The sequence below is a fragment of the Periophthalmus magnuspinnatus genome, chromosome 1, assembly GCF_009829125.3.
Source record: "Periophthalmus magnuspinnatus isolate fPerMag1 chromosome 1, fPerMag1.2.pri, whole genome shotgun sequence".
NCBI lineage: Eukaryota > Metazoa > Chordata > Actinopteri > Gobiiformes > Gobiidae > Periophthalmus > Periophthalmus magnuspinnatus.
The window spans coordinates 18,787,582-18,812,406 of record NC_047126.1 but is presented as its reverse complement, the minus strand read 5'-3'; the positions used below and the strand labels follow the sequence as shown (position 1 = coordinate 18,812,406).

General features: G+C 36.9%; 1 protein-coding gene across 1 annotated transcript in view; it reads right to left on the bottom strand.

Annotated features, from left to right (window-relative positions):
- The window catches only part of lcor (ligand dependent nuclear receptor corepressor), an 86,729-nt gene that overhangs the window by 30,815 nt on the left and 31,089 nt on the right, over positions 1–24,825 (bottom strand). Inside the window, exon 2 of the mRNA XM_033990003.2 lies at positions 5,055–5,120. Coding sequence (XP_033845894.1) covers positions 5,055–5,120 — 66 coding nt within the window. The remainder of the gene's footprint in view (positions 1–5,054; positions 5,121–24,825) is intronic.

Here is a 24,825-nt window from a genome sequence, read left to right as displayed (position 1 = left end):
TCTTATCGCAATTATTGTCTATACCAGAGCTGACCGAACATGGCCCTACAGGGGGTCTAATTTGGCTCGAGGCGGAGCTGAGATTTTAAGGAGATTATATTTTGTACTGAAGAGATTGTCAGGAGATGGGAAGGGAAACCACATTTCTTTGCAAACAAACATGTTTCTGTGCATTAGGTTTGGCTCTTGAACCACTAATGTGCATTCATTTTATGCATGGCTCTGCATATAAGAAAAATGATATGTATACACTGATCTCAGACAGTCCTGTAAACCTGTAACAAAGGCCATATTGTGAGCAGTGTTTTTTCCTTCAGTCACGTGGTTGGCCTAAACAAAATACTGGACAATCTCTAGTTGTACAATAAAATCTAATACATCAGAGGAAGTACTTGTTCTAAAAAACACAAAAGGTTGAACAGTTCAGGAATTCAACCTAGAACCTTTACGCTCATGTTTGGCTTTGTTTTCCACAATGTCCTAGTTACCAGTTCACAATACAACCTCCCATAGACTGAATAGAGTGAAAAAGCTTAATGTATCTGTAGAATAGCCTTCATCTTCTGTCTTTGGTCGCAGCGACACAACAAAGACCAGCCCCTGTATGTCACCCATTACTGTGACAATGTGATACAGTCAACTGCAAAAAGCTTTCACTTTTCACAGAGGAAGATTATGTCACTGAAGACTATGTGGAAGGATTTGACATAATAGTCCTGGTTAAGACCTCCTCTAGTCCTGTTTTAGTAACACTTTAGATAGTTTATTCTCGAGCTGGATCTACTTTTGTCCAATTTAGAACAATTTTATATATATTTAAGTCCCAAATTAGTCCTAGTTTTCTCTTACAGATTTTTCAATTGCTTTGACACTAAAGTCAAATTTTTTGTAAAAAGAAAAATAATTATTCTCTGGTTTTAGTCATGATTATTTATAATTAATTATGGTATGATATGAGCCTGAATTCATACGATGTGTTTTATAGTGAAAGATGTTACACATGATACCATCAAAGGCTCCTGGGGTGTTTGTGCCCACCGCTGTCCTTTTCTATTATCTCAACTGTACCTGATATGATCATCCTTTGAAACAATAACCTCTGTTTTACCAGCAGGGGGTTTATGAGGATGCTTTGTTGTTACAGTGAAATTACACCCACCAAATGTTAAAGCAGACCTATTATGCAAAATCGACTTTTTAGAGCTTAACCATGGTATAGTTGTTTCCCCTCACCATTTACTCATCCAAAATTGTATTTGGAGTGATTTGTGCAAGTTAATCACTGATTGGTGATATGTGCAGGATTCAGCAATGCCGTGTATCATTTTGGTACAAATGAAGAAAAATCTTCTGCTTGCTAATCTGATCTGCAGCTATCCATGAGAGGTGCTGATTCTTTGCTGTGGTGATGTCAGCTTCCATTGGGCTCCAACGTTTTAGATGAATATTGCAATTTAAAATGTCCAAATTATAAAATAATGATCCACAGGTGTAATAGACTATAGCTGTATAGCAAACTCGAGCACAATAGGTCGTCTTTAATCTGCATACTCTCCCCACTTCTTTGTGTATAAAATGCTTGCTTTACCTTCGCACGTGGTCAGCTTCCTCCGTAGACTCCATGTGTGTCAGAAGCTCACCGTTTGGCGGCTTACAGCATGAAACTTTTAACCAATAAAGACACCACTACAGCAAACCAAATAGTAGATTGCAACTGTAACACTCTCTCACATACTTTATAATCTGTCTAAGTACTGCAGACTCTCACCAAAGTCTAAAGACACAAAGGACAAAACTGAGCACACAGGAATCACAATATGGAGAGATTCTATAGACACAGAAACACTAAAGATAACAATGCAAAAAAACTTGTGTAGTTTTCATTCAGACATTTCGAGGTAAAGTCTGACAGTTCAGAAACCAACTCCCAACACAGACTTGAAAATGTTGACTTTTTCTTTCCTAAATGAGTATTATAATATGTTCTAATATTGTGCATGTGCCTCACTCTCTCAAACCATCATAAACTGTGTGATACTGGTCCTACAGGTCTGTAATTCCCTCACAGCCCAGGTTTAAAAGTGTGGTAGAAATTCTGCAGCCAGTGTTTGGATGACCATTAGATAATTATATAAATCTGATGTTCATATTTTAACTACAAAGTGTTTTCTTCACACACTTAATTTTTTCACATTCTGGTCAAAGTTGGTTGGTACCACTGTCACATTTTCATTACCACTACGAGGTGTTTGCACTTAGCTCCTCTCTCGCCGCTAATATTATTACACATTTTTAGACACACATAATTGATATGAAGACAAAAGCACTTGGAATTTAAGACCTCTGTTTTTTCATTAACTATTATTTGGCCAACAGTGGTAAAATTGCAGAGACCAAGTGGTTGCTTCACTAAATCAATGTATGTCCGATGCTCTCCCAGACAGAAGCCAATTCATATTTTAATTCACAAAGAGTAGACTTGTTGCAAACTTTACTCAATTTTGGCTCAGTTTTACACATCTGTCTCAAAATCTGTACTATGAAAAAACATAATTTACACATACATAATAATTGACCTATAATTATATTTTCTTAGGTTGACACTCAAATTTTTACTGCTCTAAATACAAACCCAATTTTAACGTGTACTACTTCCTGTTGTGTGGTACCTTTTTGGATGTAGTGGTCAAGCACCTGTTTCTCATTACCCATAAGCCACTTGAAGCACTTAACATCAAGTGTTCTTTCACCCTCACACTCAGGCACTGTTGTCATGTGTGAGGTGTGTTAGCTTCTTACTCAAGGGCTCTTAAACAGAAGAAGCTGGGATCAAACCATCAACCAGCCAGTGTTCTCCCATTGTTATGTTACAGGGGTAAGTAATTCAAGAGAAGAGACTTCTACACAACAAGTATTACATCATGATAAATTCAAGATCCAAACATGGACAATGGGCTAATCCAAACGTAGAGAACAAGCTACTCTGCATTAAAGTGCATCTCTTAACCTTCACTAAACCAGAACTTAACCCAAACTAACGACCATATTTTCTGGACTATAAGTCACACTTTTTTTTTTTTTTTTTTTGGCTGGGGGTGCGACTTGTACTCAGATGCGACTTATATGTGAACTTATTAAAATATATAATTTCACATCGCTTCATCTATTTCTGAAGCAGGCGGAGTTGTTCAGAAGCAACAACGAGGATGAAGAATTCAATGGATTTATTGATTTGGAGTGAGATCAAGAGTAAACTTGTTAGCTTGTTTTTTATGCTTTAGTTATCTGATTTGTTAATATCTTACATTAACATATCAGACACCTATTCAGTTCTGTCTATGCTTCATGTAGCTGAATAAATATAAATGTGTTATGTTAGAGTGCTGTGCTGCTGTTCAGCCTGTTGTTCTCTATTTTATTCTTATAACTTGCCTTTAAAGATAAAATCTCTGTTCTTGGTCTCGGATTTTGTAAAACAATGTGACTTATAGTAGAGTGCGATTTATTTTTTTCTTCATCATTATGCATTTTTTGGCAGTACTAATACTAGAAAACTATGGATCAGGAGGACGAAAGCTGGATTTAAGCAGGAGATACTTGTTGCCATAACCAGGAAAAAAATTGGTTGAAATCAGAACATAACTTGGATATTGGAAAACATTTTATTATTTATTTAAATGTTGTGTGGGTAACTAATGAGCGCACATACAAGACACATACTTTCTTCAACTGCATTAGTTTAAAAAACATTTAGTCAAAATTTGAGGAAATTGTTAGCACTTAATTTTTTTTTTCTTTTTCTTTTCCTAAAACAAAGTAATTTAAATGGGAAATTCAAAGTGGGCTGGACTGTTGCGCTCCATACAGTTTGTCAGGACAACTTTACATGTCAACTCTACTATTGTCTACTCTACCATATGTCAGCTATTTACATGATATGCAAACACAGACAAACTGCAGATCTGATTAAATAATTCAAGGGACCATGAACAGAAAGAAATGAGATGATGCTACTGTTTACAAGTTATTAATCATAACTCCAAAAATCTGTTAACTCACAATTTAACTCATTTTCCTTACAGGACCATTCAGTCATCTAATTCATATTTTTTACAGTGCTGTACAATCCTCAGTAGAAAACCCAAACATGCATTATATTGTATGTGCCTGCGTGTCTCTATAGGAGCATGTATACATATGTAATGCATGAGTGAAAATGACGCCCGTGATCCAGAAATATTCTAAAAATGCCTTAAGTTGTTGGGGGAGGGGGTCACATGACTGGGGACGCTGTGCTGACCTCCTTTCTCTGCAGAAGACACAGGGAGACTCACTTGTACCACATAATATAGTTCATAATAAGAATGGTTACTTAGTTAATGGTTTAAGTAGTCAATTTTACCGCTTCAATGGTAAAATTATAGCAATTCAGTGAACGCTCTGCTCCATCTAAACTAATCTAGTACATTGTCTTTTCTAAAACCAACTCATTCAGTTTCACTAGTTTTCAACTCCTGGTTCCTGTCTGCCACTATCAGCTCTGGGTGGGCAATATTCACAAAAAATTACAATTTGATATTCATTTTGATTATCCCAATGATGATTTTTAGGCTATATTTTGGACAAGACAGTACAGAAATATCACCTTAACCTTGGCTTGTTTCAAAGATCACACTTGTTTTTTTGTTTTTTTAATTGATCAGCTACCATTTCATAATATTACATTTTTATTACTGACAATATGGAACAGTAATATTGCATTCTGTATCTCCAAAACAACATTATCCATTTATCTACAGTGGTATCTGAAAATCTAAAATACACTCTCACTTCACTCTATCATTCTGCCATTACAGCTACATGTAGACCTCTGCTTCTCCTCCTCTTCATCAGTGTCTCTTTAACTATAACCTATACACCTCCCGTTACCTGGCTGGAGTCGATACTAAGACTTGTATCAAAACTAGAAAATTTGAAAAAGTATCAATATTGGAAAATCCCATCAAAACTGGACCATTCCTGAATAGTTTTAGAATGATCTTGATATCACTTACCTTGAAAAAGAGTGATGTCTTTGACTAGTCCAGGCCCAAACAAACCTTCCAAGATGCTTTCAAATCCTGCAAAAACAAGAAAAAGGAAAATCATAAATATAATGTTCTAAAGGAGTCACAAATGACGGAAAGAGGGCTTGGAGTGCCAATATAATGTTAAAGGCAATGGACTTGTCACCATAAAATATTGTCCAAATAGAGAAATGAACCAAGGTCTAGCACTAAAATATTTATCATTTGTCACGGGGGCAGCAGTCTAAGCAGGGACGCCCAGATTTCCTTTACCCCAGACACTTCCTTCAGCTCCTCCGGTGGAACCCCAAGGTGTTCCCAGGCCTACCGAGAGACATAGTCCCTTCAGGGTGTCCTGGGTCTTCCCTGGGGAGAGGAAGGCCTGTTAGGAATCTGCCATCTGCCTGTCTCTGGGGATATGTTGTTGCTATGTTTAGAATGTTCTACACTATGGCATTAAACTAATCTCTCTTGCATTTATTTAATCACGGGTGTTTTATTCGTCAAAAATATCTGTCTATACCTGTAAGATGGGCAAAGTTATAACATCACCGTGCAGAAAGTTACAATATACCTATTTAAAAAAGGAAAAGAGCATAGTATTATGAATGAAATAATGCAGACAATAATGAAGAATATGCACTGATTTTGATGCTACATGTGCTAAGCTGTGCTAATGACTATATCTGCACAATATGAGCCACACAAACCCTGCAGACTCTTGTTACACTTGTTTAAGCACAGTTTGAGCCAAATGCAGCTTTATCACATCTCGTGTCACTCTCTCCATATTAACTGTAAACACCGCGCTGCTGTTGCCTGGTAACCACATACAGCGAAACATAAATATCATTGGACCCATCCCCCAAAAACACACAGTATTCCTCCACTACATTCATTATCCAAACAAAGAGGTTAAAAAAAACAGCTCAGAGGGCAGCCATAGAGCAAGGTGTGTCCAAGAGCAAGTCTACAACAGATATGTGGAGATTATGTTGAGTTTTATTAATTATTTGTTTTTTAATTGGTTTCAGAATAATGAAAAAGGTGGGACTGTTGCCATAGTGGTTGACATTTTAAAACAAACTGTTATATCTATATTAAAAATAACAGGAAACTGAAACCTATGAATAAATCAATTTAATTATTGAAATGTACAAAGAAAAACATGAATTAATAACAAAATCCACCATCTTATTTGTCATCAAGCACTGGCAGCAACTCCAAAGTCAACAAAATGATATTTAAAAAGTAAACCAGAGCCATGTAGTTGTATAATTTTAAAAGTGAAAGCCGTTAGTTGAGGTGTGATGCCGCATCCTAATCTGGATAAAGCACATTAATGCTGCGCTCGAGTGGTCTTCGGGAATCTCATCTCATCCGAGACAAGATGACAGGGTTCCAACTTGTTTGCATTCATATGCTTTTATCTTGGAAAGGATTTTGATGTCTTTGAGTCCACTCATTAAGAGTTTTAATAGAGCTAACCAGTAAGAATCGCCAATTAATGAAGCAGTTGGACTGTGGGATTTTTCTTGCGCAGATCCGCTGTTCTTATGATGGGGAATGGGCAACTTACTAAACCCATAAATTTAGTTTATATTTGGAAAATGTATAAGACGAATGAACAAATCAGCTGATTTTGGTCCACCTCAACATAACAGGTGACGTCAGGAAGTCATACCAAAGTCTTTACAGAGAACTCAAGAACCACATGAACGAAGAATTAAAAACATTTGAATGAAGTAGGTCTAAACCGGCACTAACCCAGGACTAAACATAACAAAACCAGAAGCAGAAGACTGGATCAGATAACTTGACTTAAATTAAAACACACACACACACTCACCCCCCCCCCCCCCCCCCCCCCCCCCCACACACACACACATATATATATAATATATATATATATAAAGCCACCATCAGTTGGTACTGCCATAATATGAAGTTGGCCATATATTATGCAGCTCTTCTATAGTCACAGGTACACAATGCACAGTACTCATTGCATCTCATTGAATAAACAGCTTTCAGAATTTCATTAACTTTTTTGCTTGTTTACTGTTTGTGGAAAGCCTGTATTTTGCCCCTCATTCTGCACAGCTCATTTATTTATGTAGCAACAACAACAGCTACTGGATTTCAACCAATCTTCTCATTCCCTCTCTCTCACTACACACGCACACGCACACACACATATATGTATTAGGCCTCATTATCCTCACTCTACTCTGGCTCTGATCCAAAAACAAATTAAATCCAGTTATTCCTTAAAAACCTCAAAGTCCAGTCATGTGCAAGGTTCACGTCAGCCCGTGCAACCCGTGCCTGGCTTCACAATAGCTCCTGTTTTAATTTGGTTATTACATCTCTACGTATAGATTTAACCCTGTCATTGATTCATTCACGTGTTTTGGCAGCCAACCAATGTTTTTTTCTCACAAATTAGCGCATTGGAAATGCATATAGGAATATACAATACGAATTTTTGCCCCCACACACTACAAAGTTGCCTTAAACCTAAACATGCAAAATTCATGCGGCCTACAAAGACTCCTTTGATAATCAAAAATAAGAAGCTTCAAAGATTTTTTTCCTCCACGTTGCTCCAGCTCAGCTGAGTTTCTGCACAGGCGATATACAGCAGCCTTTTAGGTTTAGTGTGCAAGAATCTTTTGATTGAAAATACAAAGGGATAATAGACCACAGAATTGCTATCTGGAAATCTCAAACATGGAATAATACAACTAGTACATATTGGCTTTTGGTACATTATAGTTAATATATTTGGCCTATATTAAGGTGGATGTAATAATCATAACTCCAAAAATAATATATATATATATATATATGTAATGAGTATATTCTGGTCTATGCTTTACATCAATTATGCAACTTATCGGAATAGAATACAGTAATACGCAGCACAAGTCTCATAACTTTATTTGAGTTTTCATTCAGAAAGTTCTGTTTCACGTCAGTGTGGCCACATCTCCCTGTCAAAGCCTGATCTTGTCAGATCTCTGTAGCTAAGCAAGGCAGGGCCTGGTTAGTACTTGGAAGACCACAGGGAATTCCAGATGTCCCAGTGGGGCGCCAGTAGCTGTGGTGTCCTTAGGCAAGACACTTTACCCACATTGCCTAGTATGAAAGTGGTGTGTGCACAAGTGTGGTGGTGTTCAGAGGGGACGATGGTGCAAATTGCCTCACTTCCATCAGTCTGCCCCAGGGCAGCTGTAGCTACCATAGTAGCTTACCACCACCGAGTTCGGAGTGAGGGAATGGATATTGCATGAAAATGTAAAGCGACGTTGAGCATGTGGAGAAGCACTGTATAAAACACATGCATTATTATTATTAATAATAATAAGGTACAGTGTATTGCAACTGAATCACAAAGGCTGCAATTATAATAAAACAACAAGAAAGAACAAAATGTCTTCGTTTTTATAGATAAATATTCTTGTACCTGTAGTTTACACCTCTACAAACATGTTCTGAAAAGCATTGGATTCTTGTGCTTATCAGTTTATATTTGTCTTCTCTCAAATGTTAATGCTCATGGAGACGTTTACAATGTGCTCTCTGAACAGGACAGGATCCTACATGTTAAACATACACCGCAATTACAATACTTTAATTTATTGTTTTTCTTTTTTCTTTTTTTTTTTTTCCAAACTCATCCCGCCCTAGTGTAAGTGCACAGTAATAGCATTAAGAGTAGTGTAGACTGGATATAAGTAATATAGAAGCTAGAATATGCAGTTCAAATATAAGATCCATTCTCCACAGTGCTGTAGTCTGTCTTTAAACCCTGATCAGAGCCTCCTTATCTGCTTTTCTTCCCGACACAAGCTCAGGGAAATCCACGGACACAACACAAAATAAATGTGTTGGAAAAACACACAACGTCCCAATGGCACAGAGCGCCGCGTGTCTCCGAGCTGCTCAAAAATGCATTCAAATCAGAGAGGGGAAAAACAGCACTTTCAACATCTGCACTGCCAGTTATGGAGACACGTGTATTATGACTGGTGTTACTTCAAAACAGGGCTGTTAAAAGTATCACAAAATCAGTTATCACATTACATCAGATACTAATTAATGCTAAAACTAGACACTCATTTGAGCAGTTATTGATATTAAGCTACCCTATATGCCTATGGACCACTCTGGAAGTTACCTGGACAACCGAGGGATGCAACTTTATTTTCAAATCATCAGCTTAAGTAGTTTTAATGGAAAGGTCTACAGCTAATCCTTTGTCAGTCGAGTCTATTCTCAAAGATAAAACTCCACTAAATTTTTTTTCTCACTTATTGCAAACATATAAAATTTTGAGCACAAATTTCTTTAAAATTCTTAATGACACTCAGAGAAAGCCACAAACCAAACTGCTCTGCTCTAAATATAGTCCAGAGCAGAGTATTAATAATTGAGCAGGAGCCTCTGAAGAGCTGGGCCTGATCAAATCAATACCTCATTAAGTCTAACAGGCTTCAAAGGGACAGGAAGTGAGACAGGAAGTGAGACAAGGCTGGACACAATGGGACAACATGGCAGACAACACAGTGGACACAGTCATAGCAGTAGTTAGGGCTGTATACCTTTAGTCGTATGGTTGGTCGATGTTATCTTAGTGAAAAGAAATCTGTATAAGGAAACTTATTTTATTTATTTATATGGGACAACACTAGGAGTGAGTTAGTACATTTCGTATTTTTAGGTATTTATATTTAAAGTATACTGTACATGCATTCGTAATACATTGCATAGCTGTTTTGCTTGAACTCCCCCTGCAGGTGGAGTCTTGTGAGTACAGTTTGGGTCAGATACAGAGAGTCGTAATAGTTTTCAGAGATTTTCCCACGCCAACTTTTTAGTCGACCAATCTATCAGCAGGATATGTCTTTAGCTGAACAAGAATTTCTTTGGTAGACTACAGCCCTAGCAGTAGTGGAAGGAGTGGTAAAAATGTGTACAAAGTATGTGGGATGAATACAAACTTGATTAATGAAAGTTTAAAGCTAGCTGTGCTGTTATGCGTGTTTGCTATAAAGAGGCAAAGGTGAGGCAGCTATGCACTAGGACGCATGTGCTGACTGAAGTACAATTATACATGGCAAGCATTATTCTCAATCGCAAGGTACAAGGTTTGTACATTTACTCTGGAAGTTCAATTTATCAAAAATCTAGTGAATTATAGTAACCGGATAATAGCTGTCATAAATATTTATCCTAATTTTGCATCTGAATTGAAGTTGTTGCACTGCTTCACAATGGAATACTAATTTGCAAATGACTGTGAAAATTGAAAATGCATTTTAGACCATGTTTTGAAGGCATTTCTGTGCATGATAAAGTCACATGATCCTCAGCTCAGAGACAGTGTGGCTTTAATCTATTCTCTTCACATTATAAAGCTCCCTGTCACTGAAGCATAACGCACATTTAAAGGGGATTTTACATCTACAAATGTGCCATGAACAAACTTGCATCTACTCACATGGACAAGCCCTATTTTTCTTCTATATTACATTTACCACTTACTTTTAAATACTCAATACTTGGTTTGAGTTTGGTTTTGAGTTGAGTTGGTGGAGAAAGGCAGAAATCACACATACGTCGAGTTCCCATGGTTTTTGTGGGCATTATATTCCCCTGATCCTGTTGATCCTAGCCTTAACTATATAGTCACTACTTGCCTAACCTTTAACACCAAAAGTAACCGGTTTTAAGCCATATCCGAATGTTAAATCCATGCTGATTTCTGTCCCCATGATGTAACTGGACCAGCAACCTTCAGGTTAGAGGGTAATATCCTAACAAGCTACCAAACCACACTGTACAACCATTGTGTATATATAGGCACAGTTATACTAGCAATCCTAATCATTATCTGGACTATACAGACTCACATTTACAACGGCATTATTCAGTCAAAATGTCAAAAAAGAACAATCAATTTCTGATTTTCTGCAATATTACAGTTCATTTGAAAATACTGTCTTTTAAAAGCCTTCAATCAACATGCTAACCTTTACACTATTTGTATTTAGAAAGAATCGTTAGATGATTCCCCATTATAAATATGCTAACAATGCAAATCTATTTTTTACCTTGTCTACCTGCTTTTTTCCAATAACAATGAGTTTATTCACACAAGTCCTTCGTCTTAAGGGTTTTCATGCAAATGCTGCAGTGGCGTGTTGCGACCTTCTATAATTACAATACGTTTCAATTTTTTTTCTCTTTTTAATCAAAACTACTTCTGTAAAATGACAAAAGGCATTAAAAGATCCATTCAAACCAACTGTCTAATTCCAATCTTAGCAAAGCCTGTGACACATTTTGGACATTTTAGTGATTTAAAATAAGACAGGAAAGTGAACTAAAGCATCAAAGATACCGTCTGCATCTTTCTTCTGGGCAGGATAGAGTGAAAACAGTGTTGTGTTTTCCGTGGCACTGGCGCTCTTTGAAAGAACAAATACAAGAATAAAAGCTTGTTTACTAAAAGTTGGCGGCACCTCTGGCGAGTGCATTAATAAAGTCAATACAAAGAGAAGAGAGCGAGAGAGATGGGATCCTACCAGTGAGGACTATACCACAATGGGCTGAATAATGTTATAAAAAATATGGCAAAGCAAATGCATTAGACACAAGTGAAATGTGTCTGAATGAATTGAATGTAAGCACTGTTTCTCAAAATGTTGTACCGGTACTGCTCATGCTACATCAGTGCAACTTTCTGATTCAAACTTTCAACTTAGATACATATAGATTTGGTCTTTGGTCTTCTGATAGTAGTGTTTAAGTCCTGGTTTTGTCCTGATTTTACTTCACAACATGTTTTAGGCTTGATTTAGTAATATTTCAGTGATCAAATTCAAATCCTTACACCAATTAGTCCTTGTTTTGCTATTGGATTAACAGTGCACCAGCGGTACTTCCTGGTTCACGGACGATAAAAAACACTGCATAATAGTAACAGACAGCACACCAGAAAAAAACAACCAAATGAGTACAGTTACTTAAACAGCAGAATCATGGGAGCTTCCTATATCCAAGTATGTAGACACTATAGTAACATGTATTCTACGAGAGTATAGCAAGGCACATGATAATATACACTCACATTAACCCTAACCACCATCTACCATAGACTTTCTGTAATAAACTATTTGATTAGTTTCAAATTTAAAACGGTTTGAGTGATGGCATATCAACTTCATAAACTTCTTGCCAAAATATTGTCGGATAAACATGATTAAAAGTGTCACTGATGTTTTAACAGAACAGAATTTGCATATTTTTATTTCCGGGACAAATTCGGTTTTGATTTTTATATAGAACTGTCAATCTCCAGCATCTATGTGGGTTTCAGACGACATCACAACATTCTGTCTATCTCCAGGGCCTCCCCGAACTCCTCCCAACCCCAAGTTTTTGCCTCTGTGACCACACGAGCCAAAGAATCACCAAACATGCTTAATACACCATGTTAAAATCTATTCTCTCTATACAGGTTTACTTTGGACTGTACAGAAGGAACTAACATAATTTAAACAATGTATTCAATCCCTCATTTGTCCAGGGGTGATCCATGGTACAAAAAGTTTCAAAGTCGAGATAGATGCATGTAGATGGATCCCTTTCTCTCTCCTCCCTCTTTCTCCACACCCTCCTTCTCTTCCCCGTCTTTTTTTCTAACTCTCTCTTCCCTCTCTCTTTTCTCTCCATGATGAGTGACTCAGACCATTCAAACTCTCATCGTTATTGTCTAAGTGGGATTTAATGTGTATTTTAGTCTTCTCTCTTTCTCTTCTTTCTTTGAAATCAAACAGGGAAGTGAATGAGGGGCGGAAACTACATCCTGCTATCTGATTGGATGATTCGATTCTATTACAACAATGTATAGCACCTTATCCATGGAGAAAATGGATAATCTATATTTTTCAGGATATTATCTTTTATTTAGTTTTTTGTCGTTGCCATATGAAATAAAGAGAATGGAGGAAAATAAGTTCTCACAATACAATGAAAATATCTAGGATTCCAGTTCAGTTTAGTCCAAATGTAAACTTGGTTTAGTCCTGTTCCAGTCCTGGTTTAGTTCCAGGTTTTGTCCCAGTTTCAATTTAGTGCAATTATGAACATATAGAATTAATAGAAAAGAAGTTATCAATAAGTAAAAAAAAATAAATAATATATATATATATATATATATATATATATATATATATATATATATATATATATATATATATATATATATATATATATATATATATATATATATATATATATACTTAAAATATGAAAAAAATGAATGATGCTTTCAACAAATCAACAAATGTTTCTACTTAAAATCAATATTACTTCTTATTCCTATGAGAGCTTTTTCTATCCTTGTTACCATGGATACACCATCTCAAAACTCCTTAACATATCTGGCTTGATTTACGTTGCATGTGATGGATTTTTGGTCTCATAAGCCACTCTTTGACTCGGAGCGTATTCCAGGAAGCGAAGGGGGTGGTAACTAGGTCGAGCGTTCTGATTGGCCGCTTCGTCGAGCCCTAACATCAAACGCGGAGTGATGGTTTGAATCCATAGCAGCTCAAATGAAGCGTACAGAAGATGACGGCTAATGCAAATGTACATGTTCTCCGGGGGCACAATTTGGGCTGCATAACGCTATACTGCACGGCATCATGGGTAACAGTGGGCGGGCCAGTCCTATGGGTTGGATAGAAAGTGTAAATGCAAAAATATCACAGCACATTTAGGGCAATGTAGTTCAGAAATTACCAAGTTGTTTCATGTGATAATGTGGGAATTTATTGTAGTAATGGAGACAGATCAGTAAATCAATTATATAGGAAAAATATGGAAATTGTATAATGTTTAATTCCCAGAGACAAAAGTAATAATCTAATAATTATGAGGCTATTCATATAACACAAACATATTAGGTTAGACTGGAAACTTACCAAAGGAGCTGCATTAAACCAGGACTAAACCAGAACTAAACCAAGACTAAACTTGGACAAAACCAGGACTAAAACATGTATAGCCAAGAACTAATCCAGGTCTGAAGTGACACTGATAGATAATGACAACTGCAGAACAAAATCCAGAGCTGTACTAATCAGGACTAAACTAGGACTAAACTAGGACTCAGCCAGTACTAAACGAGAACTAAACTAGGACTAAAAAACAAAAATCAAGATCAAAAGCTGCACAAATCAGGACTAAACCAGGATTAACCAGGACTAAACCAGAAACTAGACCTAATACTCTACTGATGGATACTGACAACTACAGATTGGGAACACCTAGCCTAGCTCTCAACTTTTTTTTTAGGTTTTTGAGTACTTTTAAAAAGGCACAATATTTGGTTTTAAATTGCTATGGCAACAATGCAAACCTTTCAACAGTGGATAAGATCTGAACTTCCTCGAACCTTCTTAAAACAATGTTAACATCAGCTCTGATTGTCTGTCTCACACAATTAAAATGGCAGCTGATTCTTTGCAGTAGAAGTTTAAACTCTGAGGAGAAGTGAGTTTTCTGCTCCTGACGTCATGGTGATAGGAGCAGAATCAGTCCAATTACTTCCTCATTATCTCATTATTTCATTAGAGCCTAAAGCAGGAAACAGCAGAGCGCTGCATCCAAGCGGCTTCCTGTCCGTGACACCTGCATTGCTCAACTAGGCTTACACCACACTTTGTGCAATAAAAGAAGAGAGAATAAAGCAATAGGTAAGAATAAGGACTGCACAATTTTGAAACAAGTATGGATTAGATTTGAGATATGTTTCAAAGGTAGGATTCTGTTCAATTACAATGTGCATCCCTTGTGAAAATCTGGAATAATTTTGGTCTCTGTAACATCCTCCCTCCAAGTATTCACTGTCCCTCCTCTGTACATGTCCATCTCAATCTGGAACTTTTATCTACAAAACATTTAACATGAGCTGTCCAAGCGATGGACTTGTTAATAATCCTAATCTTGAACTAGGAGTTTTTTACAGTGTTTTTGCCCTTCCAACCTAAATAGCCACAAGCAAGTGGGTGTGAGTGTGACTGTGCTCAAAAACACAATGACAGTAAGTACTAAATCAGATCAGGAGTCCAGCTTGCAACCTTTGTCACCCATATGAAATAATAAACTCAATATAATTTTTTCCAAGTGGCTAAAACACTTCATGCGAGCCATCATTCTTTATGCATTTGCAAAACTGTAAAAAAAAAAAAAAAAAAAAAAAAAAAAAAAAGAAAGAAAAAAAGTGATGTATAAAACCAGACTGCAATTTGCTAGGGTGGATGGGGGTTTGTCTGTCCCTGTCTCTGCTAATGTTTTTTCTATCCCTCGCACTTTTATTTTTATTTTTTTTTATTATAGTTTTATTCTTTGGGGGGATAAAACAAAATGACTAGGTACACACTGTGTCCCAAATGTAACACTTCATTTGCAGCTCAAACTTTGTATAGTCGCCAATGATCATCACTGCAGTGATGATCATCAGCCATGTCTGTGCCACTTACGCTGCACACACAGGCCAACGACCTGTGGGCCCCACACGAGCTCTCCTCTGGTGGAGCTTTTTTAGAAGCACAAGCTCTCCTCTACTGGGGCTTCTTTAGGAGCAACTGCCAACCTGTCCTTTTAGAGGCATCGTCACCATTGGCCCTGCTTTAATCGCTTCATGAGTGCTGGAGCATATTCACGCATTCTTCTCTTCACATGCGTCTGTGTGCTTATGTCGCTCAGAGCTGGGGTGCCGCACATACACACAAATGGAGAGATGCAAACGGTTACTCCTCAGAGTACTGAACGTGGACCGTGGCACCGGTGCTGATGATTCATTGACTATTATCAGCTATTTACATATGATAAGTGCACAGATGGAGCTCGAGAGGTGGCCTTATGGTCATGGTGGTTTTGCAACCACATTTAATAACCTAATTGTCTAAATAAATGTTTAAATATGAAGAAAAAAATCCCCTTTCTGCTTTTTGGGCAAATTGTTGGGCAAATTGTGCCCTGTCTAAAACACTTTGCTTCATTGACTTCCAAAAGGGAAAATTACAATACAATGCAACAATTAGATTCCACAATGAAAAAATGAAAGAAAGACTAATTTAGGTCTAACACTTGCTGCTGTTTGACAGAGCTGTGGAGAGGGAGGCGTGGGAACGGAGCACTAACAAGACTCAAAATGAAAATAATTAAAGCTCAATAAGAGAAACAGGTGGGGAGCGATTATCAGATCATTACGGTTAGGTCTTGATCCAGTTATTTTGGCTCTTGATCCGATAGCATTTTTTTTGTAAAATAATGGTTTAAACTCCTCCGCAGCACCGCAGCTTCAGAAGACAGTTAGAGATATTATCTGATGTTTCATCTCTCCCTTTCTAAAGGCAGTATTTTTTCACCATATTATTGAATGTGCCTGAAGCACATGACTATTTAACATATGTAAACAAGCATTTGTCTCTGCCCCTCCACCCCATTTGTCCATCTATTCACTAAACTCCATCCAAGCCAATATTCTAAAAATGCCTAGATTGGTGGCCAATACCAGTATCGGATCGGGACGTCCCTAATTACAGCACACCTCTGGCAATGAGCTACTCTTTTAGTTTCTGCCAATTAAGACATCATTTAGACAGCAAACAGCAGCCAGGCGAGGCACCATTCCAGTGCATGTGAGGATCTGAAAACACGCCAAAATCTAATTGCTCCCCTGGGGGGTGGTATTAGGATGTCGAACATACAATTATCAACAATAAGAACAGTGAAAAGGCAATTATTAAAGGGTTTGGTTGTTCTGTTACTTAAATAATAGTAGACAGATAATTAAAGGAGCTGTACCAGCACTGTACCAGGTTTGTCATGTTTTAAGACTGTATTTTTACAGTCTTAAAACATGACAAACCAATCTACAAAGTTATTGCCACAATGAGTTTTTAAGCACTTTTGACCAATCTCAGAGACCAGACTAGAATTGCTAACAACAATCAGCATGCTAACAGCACACTTCCTGATTCTCGGACAATAAAACAGTTCATAATAAGATGCAGACAGCACACAGCGGTCTCATTTTCATCTCATCTATCTCTACTGGAGCAGCTACTTGAACCACTTTCAGCAAGTCATTTAATCAGGACTAAACAAGAATCAAAGGAAACAACCAGAACAAACCAAAACTAGAACCAGGACAGACCTAAAACTAAACCAAGCAAGATCCAAAAATTCCCATACCAGGAATGAACAAGGCTTTTTCATCAGAACTAATCTTAGCTTAGACAGTAAACCAGGACTTTCACAATTTAAAATAACTTTTTGAAAACAATGAAAGATATGGTCTTTCTACGTAATCATTCCCAACATGATTTATCATTGACAAGTCTACACATTGTTTATGTTTTCTTTGTACAGAAAGATCGTAATGTATGTCAGAACCCAAACAGCTGTGACTGAAGCAGATTTGAGCAGGCTCCAATCGGACTGTCAACTTTGGTTTGTCAGATTTTCTCCACAAATCCTATTACAGAAGCTCAGCACCAAAACCTAAACAGGGCTGCAAAACAAGTCAAAATTACACTAGCTTTGGAATTCTAAAAATATGCTTCATTAAGGCTGATTAAAGATTAGTTTTATTTAAGTATTAGCTAGATTAGCTTCCACGTTCCGAGCACAGTGACGAAAACGCCTTAACGCTATAGGGTATTTTTACTCAAAAATCCCTTGATCAGAAAATCAAAGTTACAAGCTCAAGAAATACAGAGGTGGCGTAAATATTCTTATACTATGATGCTACTTAAATTGTAAATAAGGATTTCTACATTGTGTGTCAAACACATACCTCCTGGTGAAGTGTAGAGTTTGTCAATCTATCTCAAGTCATCTCAATGCAGTGGGCTCCTTTTCAGAGCCCTTTAATGTAAGTTTTGAATTTTTAAAACAAATGTGATCATATCCATTTAAAGTTCATAAAACAATTCTTTACATCTGATTGGTGGTGTTGAACTTGGTGTACAGTATGCTGTCACTCTCCGGCTTGACGCTCTGTGACAGCTGTCTACTCTTGGAAGCGAGAATGACAGAACTAGAGAACCACATCTCCTCACTGACTCAAACCCAGAGCCAGAGTCTCGTGAGCAGCTCCTGGACTCGGAGGTGACAGTGAGAAAATCTACATCCAAGTCCACGGGAGCTTATGACTTTGATCCAAAACATCTAGTAGTATCTGCCCCATATTTAATTCAATTTATTACACATTTTTAATTTATCAATTATACAAGAATAATGGAAAACAGCACATGTGCCTTTACATAAAGGTGGGACAACAAAAAATATAAATAACTTCTGGCCAAATATCTAAATGACCTTGTCTTACAAAAAGTTTTACAAAAGTTAGTCGCAAATCAAGTTACAATTTATTTAAATGCTCCGTTTTGAAGTGTTATAAATGGGGTTTCAGAAAAGGGCATAGTACTGTCACTGCAACCACAAAAGTTTGAAATGACATTTTCACAGCCCCTGATGACAAACAAGATTGTGTTTTAACTATTGTTTTGATTCAGTCGATCATAAAATCCTCTAGAAGCTCCTGAAGTATATTGGATTTGACAATGCTGCATGTAATTGGTTTCCAAGATTATCTTTCAAACTGAATCCAAGCAATAGTAGCTGATGAGTTTAAATCTTTTTCTTTCTTTTTTTTTACTTTAAGGAAGTTTTATAAACATTATAGAACTGTGCAGTTGTGCAGCATAGATAAAGTAATTTCAAATGGTCAGTCATCAGCTTGCATCTTTTCAGTATTAGTAAAAGCCAAAAGTTAAATCTGTCAACTGGACAAAGAAGTTGTAGGAATGAAGACGTTTCACTGCTCATCCTTCTTCTTCAGTTCTGGTCAGATTGCTGGTGGACACTGCTTTTTTTATTTTTATTTTTTTTTACAAAAATTGCCTCTTTAACTCCCCTCTCAAACCATTTGTTTTCTATGGCTAAATTCTGTACCGCACTATCTTCAAAGGAGTGGTTAGTGGCTTTAAGATGGAGATTTACGGCAGACTGGCGTCTAGAGGAGCTGGACCTGTTCAGTTAAGAGATGAACAGCAAATCCTCTGTCAGTACAAACATGTGGTCTGGAGCACATTTCAAACTTTAGAGGAAGAAATCTGGCTACGTTTTATGACTAAATATCAATTAAGTCATCATCATCTGTTTTTAATAAGACAAAATAAAATTGAAACGGAAATCATATTTTGAAGGACATTTCGCATAAAAAGCATTCATTTCATAGAAAATATGAAGAGATATTATAGATATAAAAAAACATAAAAATCCAACATGTTTATAGTTAAACTAAAGGAAGGGTCAATGTTAAAAAGGTACCTGAGATGAGAAAAAACTGATAATTTTATCCGACATTGTGCTACTTTCAAAGAACCGGTTTCATTTTGATTACCTTATTTCCAAGTGTTCAGTATCTTTGGTTCATTCAAGTTGAAGTGCCATATGTTTCTAAGGCACATGTTCCTGCCTGTATGGGGCTTTCACTGCACTGAAGGTCAGTGAAATGAATGGCGACTTTAAATAGGATGTAGGAGTTTTGTAAGCGAGTTAGTTAACTGATTTTTCAGTATTCAATTTGGTGGATAACAAGAACGTTTAAGAGTCTACAACAGAGTTCAAAACTGAATTAGCTTCTTACCATTGGAAGGTTGGTGGTTAGAGACTGGCCACTATCTTATGCTGTGTTTGTGTCCATGAGCAATGCATCTTTTTTCCATCTTAACGAAAACATACCGTGCTTCAGTCTGCTACATAGCTACAGTCTAAGGCACCCATTATAATTTGGACATCTTAAATCGGAATATTGATCTAAAAATGACTTAACAAAAGAAACAAGCACACTGACTTCAGTGTTAGAAAACTGTGGTGACAAATGGGAGGTGACTTCGCTGTAAACGTCATCACATCAAAGATCCGCGCAGTTGTTGGCACCTCCTGTGGATAACTGCAGACCACACTAGAGAGTAGCAGAGTTATTTTCATTTGTACCAAAATGACTAAGCGACGCTGCTGAATCCTACATGTATCATTGATTAAGAAAATAAAATTGGAGAAGAAGCGGGTGCATAGCGGTGGCGGTGAAACGGAGGTTGATTGGAGCAAGAACGTCTTGAATGCAGGAGTAAGAGAAGACAAATATGCATGAACCATACTAAATACAACATCAAGAGGGTAAACAAGAAAGGGAAACAACTATAACATGGTTAAAAGTCTTTGTGCATAATAGGTGCACTGTAGCCCAGTAGATTTATTTGTAGATTTTATTTATTTGCATGAAGCCTTTATGTTAAAATGACATACTGTGGGACATTCCACCAGAAAAGTAACAGAGTGCACTGTAACCACTGTACTTGATTTTGACTTTTTTTTAAATCTGAAAAACAAAACTTGTTCATTTTAAAATGGTTTCCAGTGGATATTTCTCACTTACCTAATGCATTCTGACATCCTAATTATTCATCGCAATGAATTTATAAACGCTTTTACAACAACTAGCATGCTAACGCACACTTCCTGATTATCTGACGCAGCAGACTTATCTGTACTGGGGCATGAATATTTTTGACATAAGGCTTTTAAATTGATTCAATCACACAAAGTGGCAATAAAAGACTATATATTTATAAACCAAAGGAAGCGAGCCTCTAGGGTGACACATAGCCCACATACATTCAGGTAATAGCTAAATACCATACTATTTTCTTGTACAAACCTGAAACACTTAACCTTCATTCACAAGTTCACTCAAACAAGCAACTTGCTACTATAGAGGAAGGTGGGCTCAGTGTGTTGCTCAAGGACAAAACCAACAACATTATGAAAGGCTAAGATGGAACAATCCATTCATGTTTGAAGCTATTTTATTCCTACAGACATAGTTCAAGTACTCGTTTATTGCAATAAACCATTTAATGTAGAATGACATTAGCTATTGAGGACACAAACTCAAATTTCAAATACGCTTGCCTCACAGTGCCCATAGACTGTATATATAAATGGACAAAGCTAACCTGCTAGCTGCCAAGTTCCAAACAGGAAGTGATCATAGGCGCTCCATCGATTCTGACTCACTTTGTAATCAGAAATTGTTGTCCCTCTCTGTAACTGCTGCTGTCAGGCTCGTCATTGTGGTTTTAAAATGTTCATATTAACCCGCTCTACATGATCCTGGTATTTTAATTTTGCTATTTTGTCTGTAAATCAAGATATGAACATTAATAACAGACAAATCGGGTGCCTTCTTTCCTCAAGGTCGCTCCCGCTACCTTTAGCAACGGGTTTAATTGACAGCGTTGCTAAGTGACCACTCCGTGCTAAACCAACAATGCGGGCGGGAAGGGGCGTTACCTTCAACAGCCTTGCTCCGGATTGGGGCTTTGGTTGCAATGATACTCGTGGTTGAAATTCCAAATATGGAACTTGGCTTCCTTAGTCCACTTCTTTATACAGTCTATGACAGTACCTGAAAAGAAAACCCAGAACCTCAAGAATTCTGTCAATGAAGAATAAAATACAGTCTAATACAGTAAAATTATAGAGTGCGCTTAGAATAATGTAGGGCTAACATGAATAACAATCAATCAATTTGGAATTACCACACTTTTCACTCTATTTCTTCAGAAACAGTGCAGCCTCATAGGAATTGTAAAGGAAAAAAAAAAAAAAAAAACAGAGCCAAGTGAGCTGGTTTGTCTCCGTGGAAACAGTAACGACATCGCAGTTTGTTTGTTAAAGACCAGCGAGAGAAAACTATTATGGCGTCCGCAATTTGCCTTAATTAATAATGATTAGAGCAGGGTCGGACTGTTTACCGGAGCGCAGGGATGGAGACGAGATTAACACAAAAAAATCAATGGGTTTTGATACAAGGGAAAAGCAAACAAGAAAAAAAAATGCAGTAAAAGTGCATTTAACTGTGTTATAAACTTACTAAAAATGTTCTATAGGGCAACATAATTAAATGATTAACTATCCAAACAACAGTTAAATAACTTTTAACTGACTTGTGTTTTCTTTTACTCCACACTGTGTATTGTAAAAGCAGCTATTAATGAGGAGAGTGAAACATATTGAATATACATTTAAAGGTGTTTTATGAGAACCAGAAGGAAGCAATGCCAGGGACAGACAATTTAAGCCAGTCAGAAATGTTGTTGGATGAGAACCAGGAAGAAACAACTACATAACTTGTTTTCTTTTAAAAATGAACTTTTGTGTAGTTATTTATTCATGTGGTCACAATTCCATGCAAATAGAAAGTTAAAACCATACTTTAGAACATTCTACATGAAGATAGATATGTTTTATGCCATACTGCGGAGGTTTATAGCCAAAGGAACAACATTTCCGTGGAAACAAGCAGGGGGAGGAGCCTCTACCAGGCCAAATAAGAGATGTAAGCCCACTCATAATAAGGATGCATGTTTTTCAGTGCAATAAAAACAACCAAAAAGAAAAGAAATGCTTTTTATTTTAATCTTTTTTATGGCTAAAAAGTTACATGCTGAAGCTTTAAATACCTATAGCTAATCTTGACTGAAATTGAATACGCCATATCCTAGTTCTATTTTTTTTCCTTTTTTCCTTCCTTTTAACACATCAATCAAATGTTGCATTAACTTCTGTCAATAAAGTGTCCCTCAATCTCCTCGTTAGAATCAGAAAGCAGAAAACCCTTTTAGTTGTTGTTGGCTACCTTCCCAGAGCAGCCTCAGAGCTTCATACTTAGACCGTAATTACTGCGCTCGGATTGGACCATTGCAATTATTTTCTCAAGAAAAGAAAAATACACAATTGGAAAGTGTGTAGCAAAAAGGGTTTTCTCTGCACAAATGAGCCAACTCAGATCAAACAGGAAAACAGTAAATGGCCACAGTAATATGAACTCATCAAGGAGGAGGATTGAGCTTTTTACATTCTCAGCATCTTTAATGGAAAAAATGAGAAGTGTTGCTTTAAATTAAAATCCACAGAACTGATAGGACAGTGTACAAAATGCAGCATTGTATATTTGAATGGAAGGAGAAAAAATAGTTACCTTTCGTTAATAATATTTTGTGTAAGTTGTACAAAAGATGTAAATTTGGTGTGTGGTTTTGGATATATTCATTGATTTTCCTAGGATTTTTTTAAGCCACTGTAACTATACTGATAAGTTCAATTTCACTCATTTACTGCACTGAAAATCTTAGATGGGATATTTTCACTTAAATCATAAATTAAGAGAATTAACTTAAAACATATTGTTCATTGGTGCACCATTAAAGGTCCCCGTACTTCTTGAACCTGGGACAACACATAAATAGAGCCGTTCCTGCTCACTCGGGTTCTCTCTTCCACACTCTGTTCAATACACGGAGGCAGCCACCAGCAACTAATCTTGCCTCCTTCATGGCTGGGCAAGGCAAGTTTATTTGTATAGCACAATTATAGAATTGTGCTATACAATTATTTGTATAGCACAATTCGTACACAAAGTAATTCAAAGTGCTTTTCATCATATCGTTCACCTCGGTTGGCTACATTGGCTTTACCGTGATGGCAAAGCTTGGCTCTGGTCTTTGAAAGTTGTGAAAAGCGTTTATAAACTCACCATGGTGAATCATTAGGATGCTCAGAATGTCTAAGGTAAGTGAAAAATATCTTTGGACTACTACAATCTGTGTGAAATGAACGTTTCATGTTTTAAAGCACATTTGAGCAAACATTTGTATTTTAGAGAAAACCAGTGAGTACTTGTTTTCACTCCATTTCAGAATGCACTTGCGACTGTCTTTGTCCACCCAATCAATTCACACACAAAGGATAAATAAACACATTGTCGTATTGTACATTTGAATGCAGATTGTCCTCTTGTTCTGTACATGAGAAAAACATGATGGTCTAAATGGAGATTTCATGGCTCCTTCTCAAAGTGTCAAACTTGTGACCGGAAAAGCATTTATGATGAGGATCGACGATGGGAAAAAGCTCTCACAATCATCACGGCCTTTTGTTTCAGCTGCACAATCCCCAGCACTGATAAGATCCAAAACACTCGAGCTCCACAAGAAACAAAACACATCTGAAACCCTCTGAGCTTTAAAGCCTATACTAGCATCTATACTGGTCTGTATAGCTTATTAGAAACATACATTGTGTTACTGTTACAGAAAATGTCGGAAGAGAATCAACATTTTTGGGTGTGGACTGTTTAAGGCCACATCGACTGAGACCAATTTAAACCATGTTTTTCAGATATCAAAATCCTACATTGATTTTGATGTTGCAGCCAAAAACTGAGATCTGTTGAATATATAGCGAGATCCACAAACTGAAGTAAATTTACTCTTCACTTCATTCTTCAAAAATAATTTACAAAAGGCATGGCACAGCAGTTAGCACTCTCGCCTCACAGCAAGAGGGGCGGGGCCATGGACTTTGTGGAAAATGAGATTCCAATCCCTAACCCTGGTTAAATAAAGAACATAATAAAAAAAATTTATAATAATAATTGCAAAATGTGATTGCGATTGTGTAAACATGCTTCATTAGCTTTATTGCGCTTCTTGTAGCTCTTACTCACTTGCTTTCTCCAAAAAGATAGATAAAATTCCAATGCTATACAGTGAAACATTCCGGGCAAAGCAATAACATCTCCACCATCCACCAGAAAAGTTAC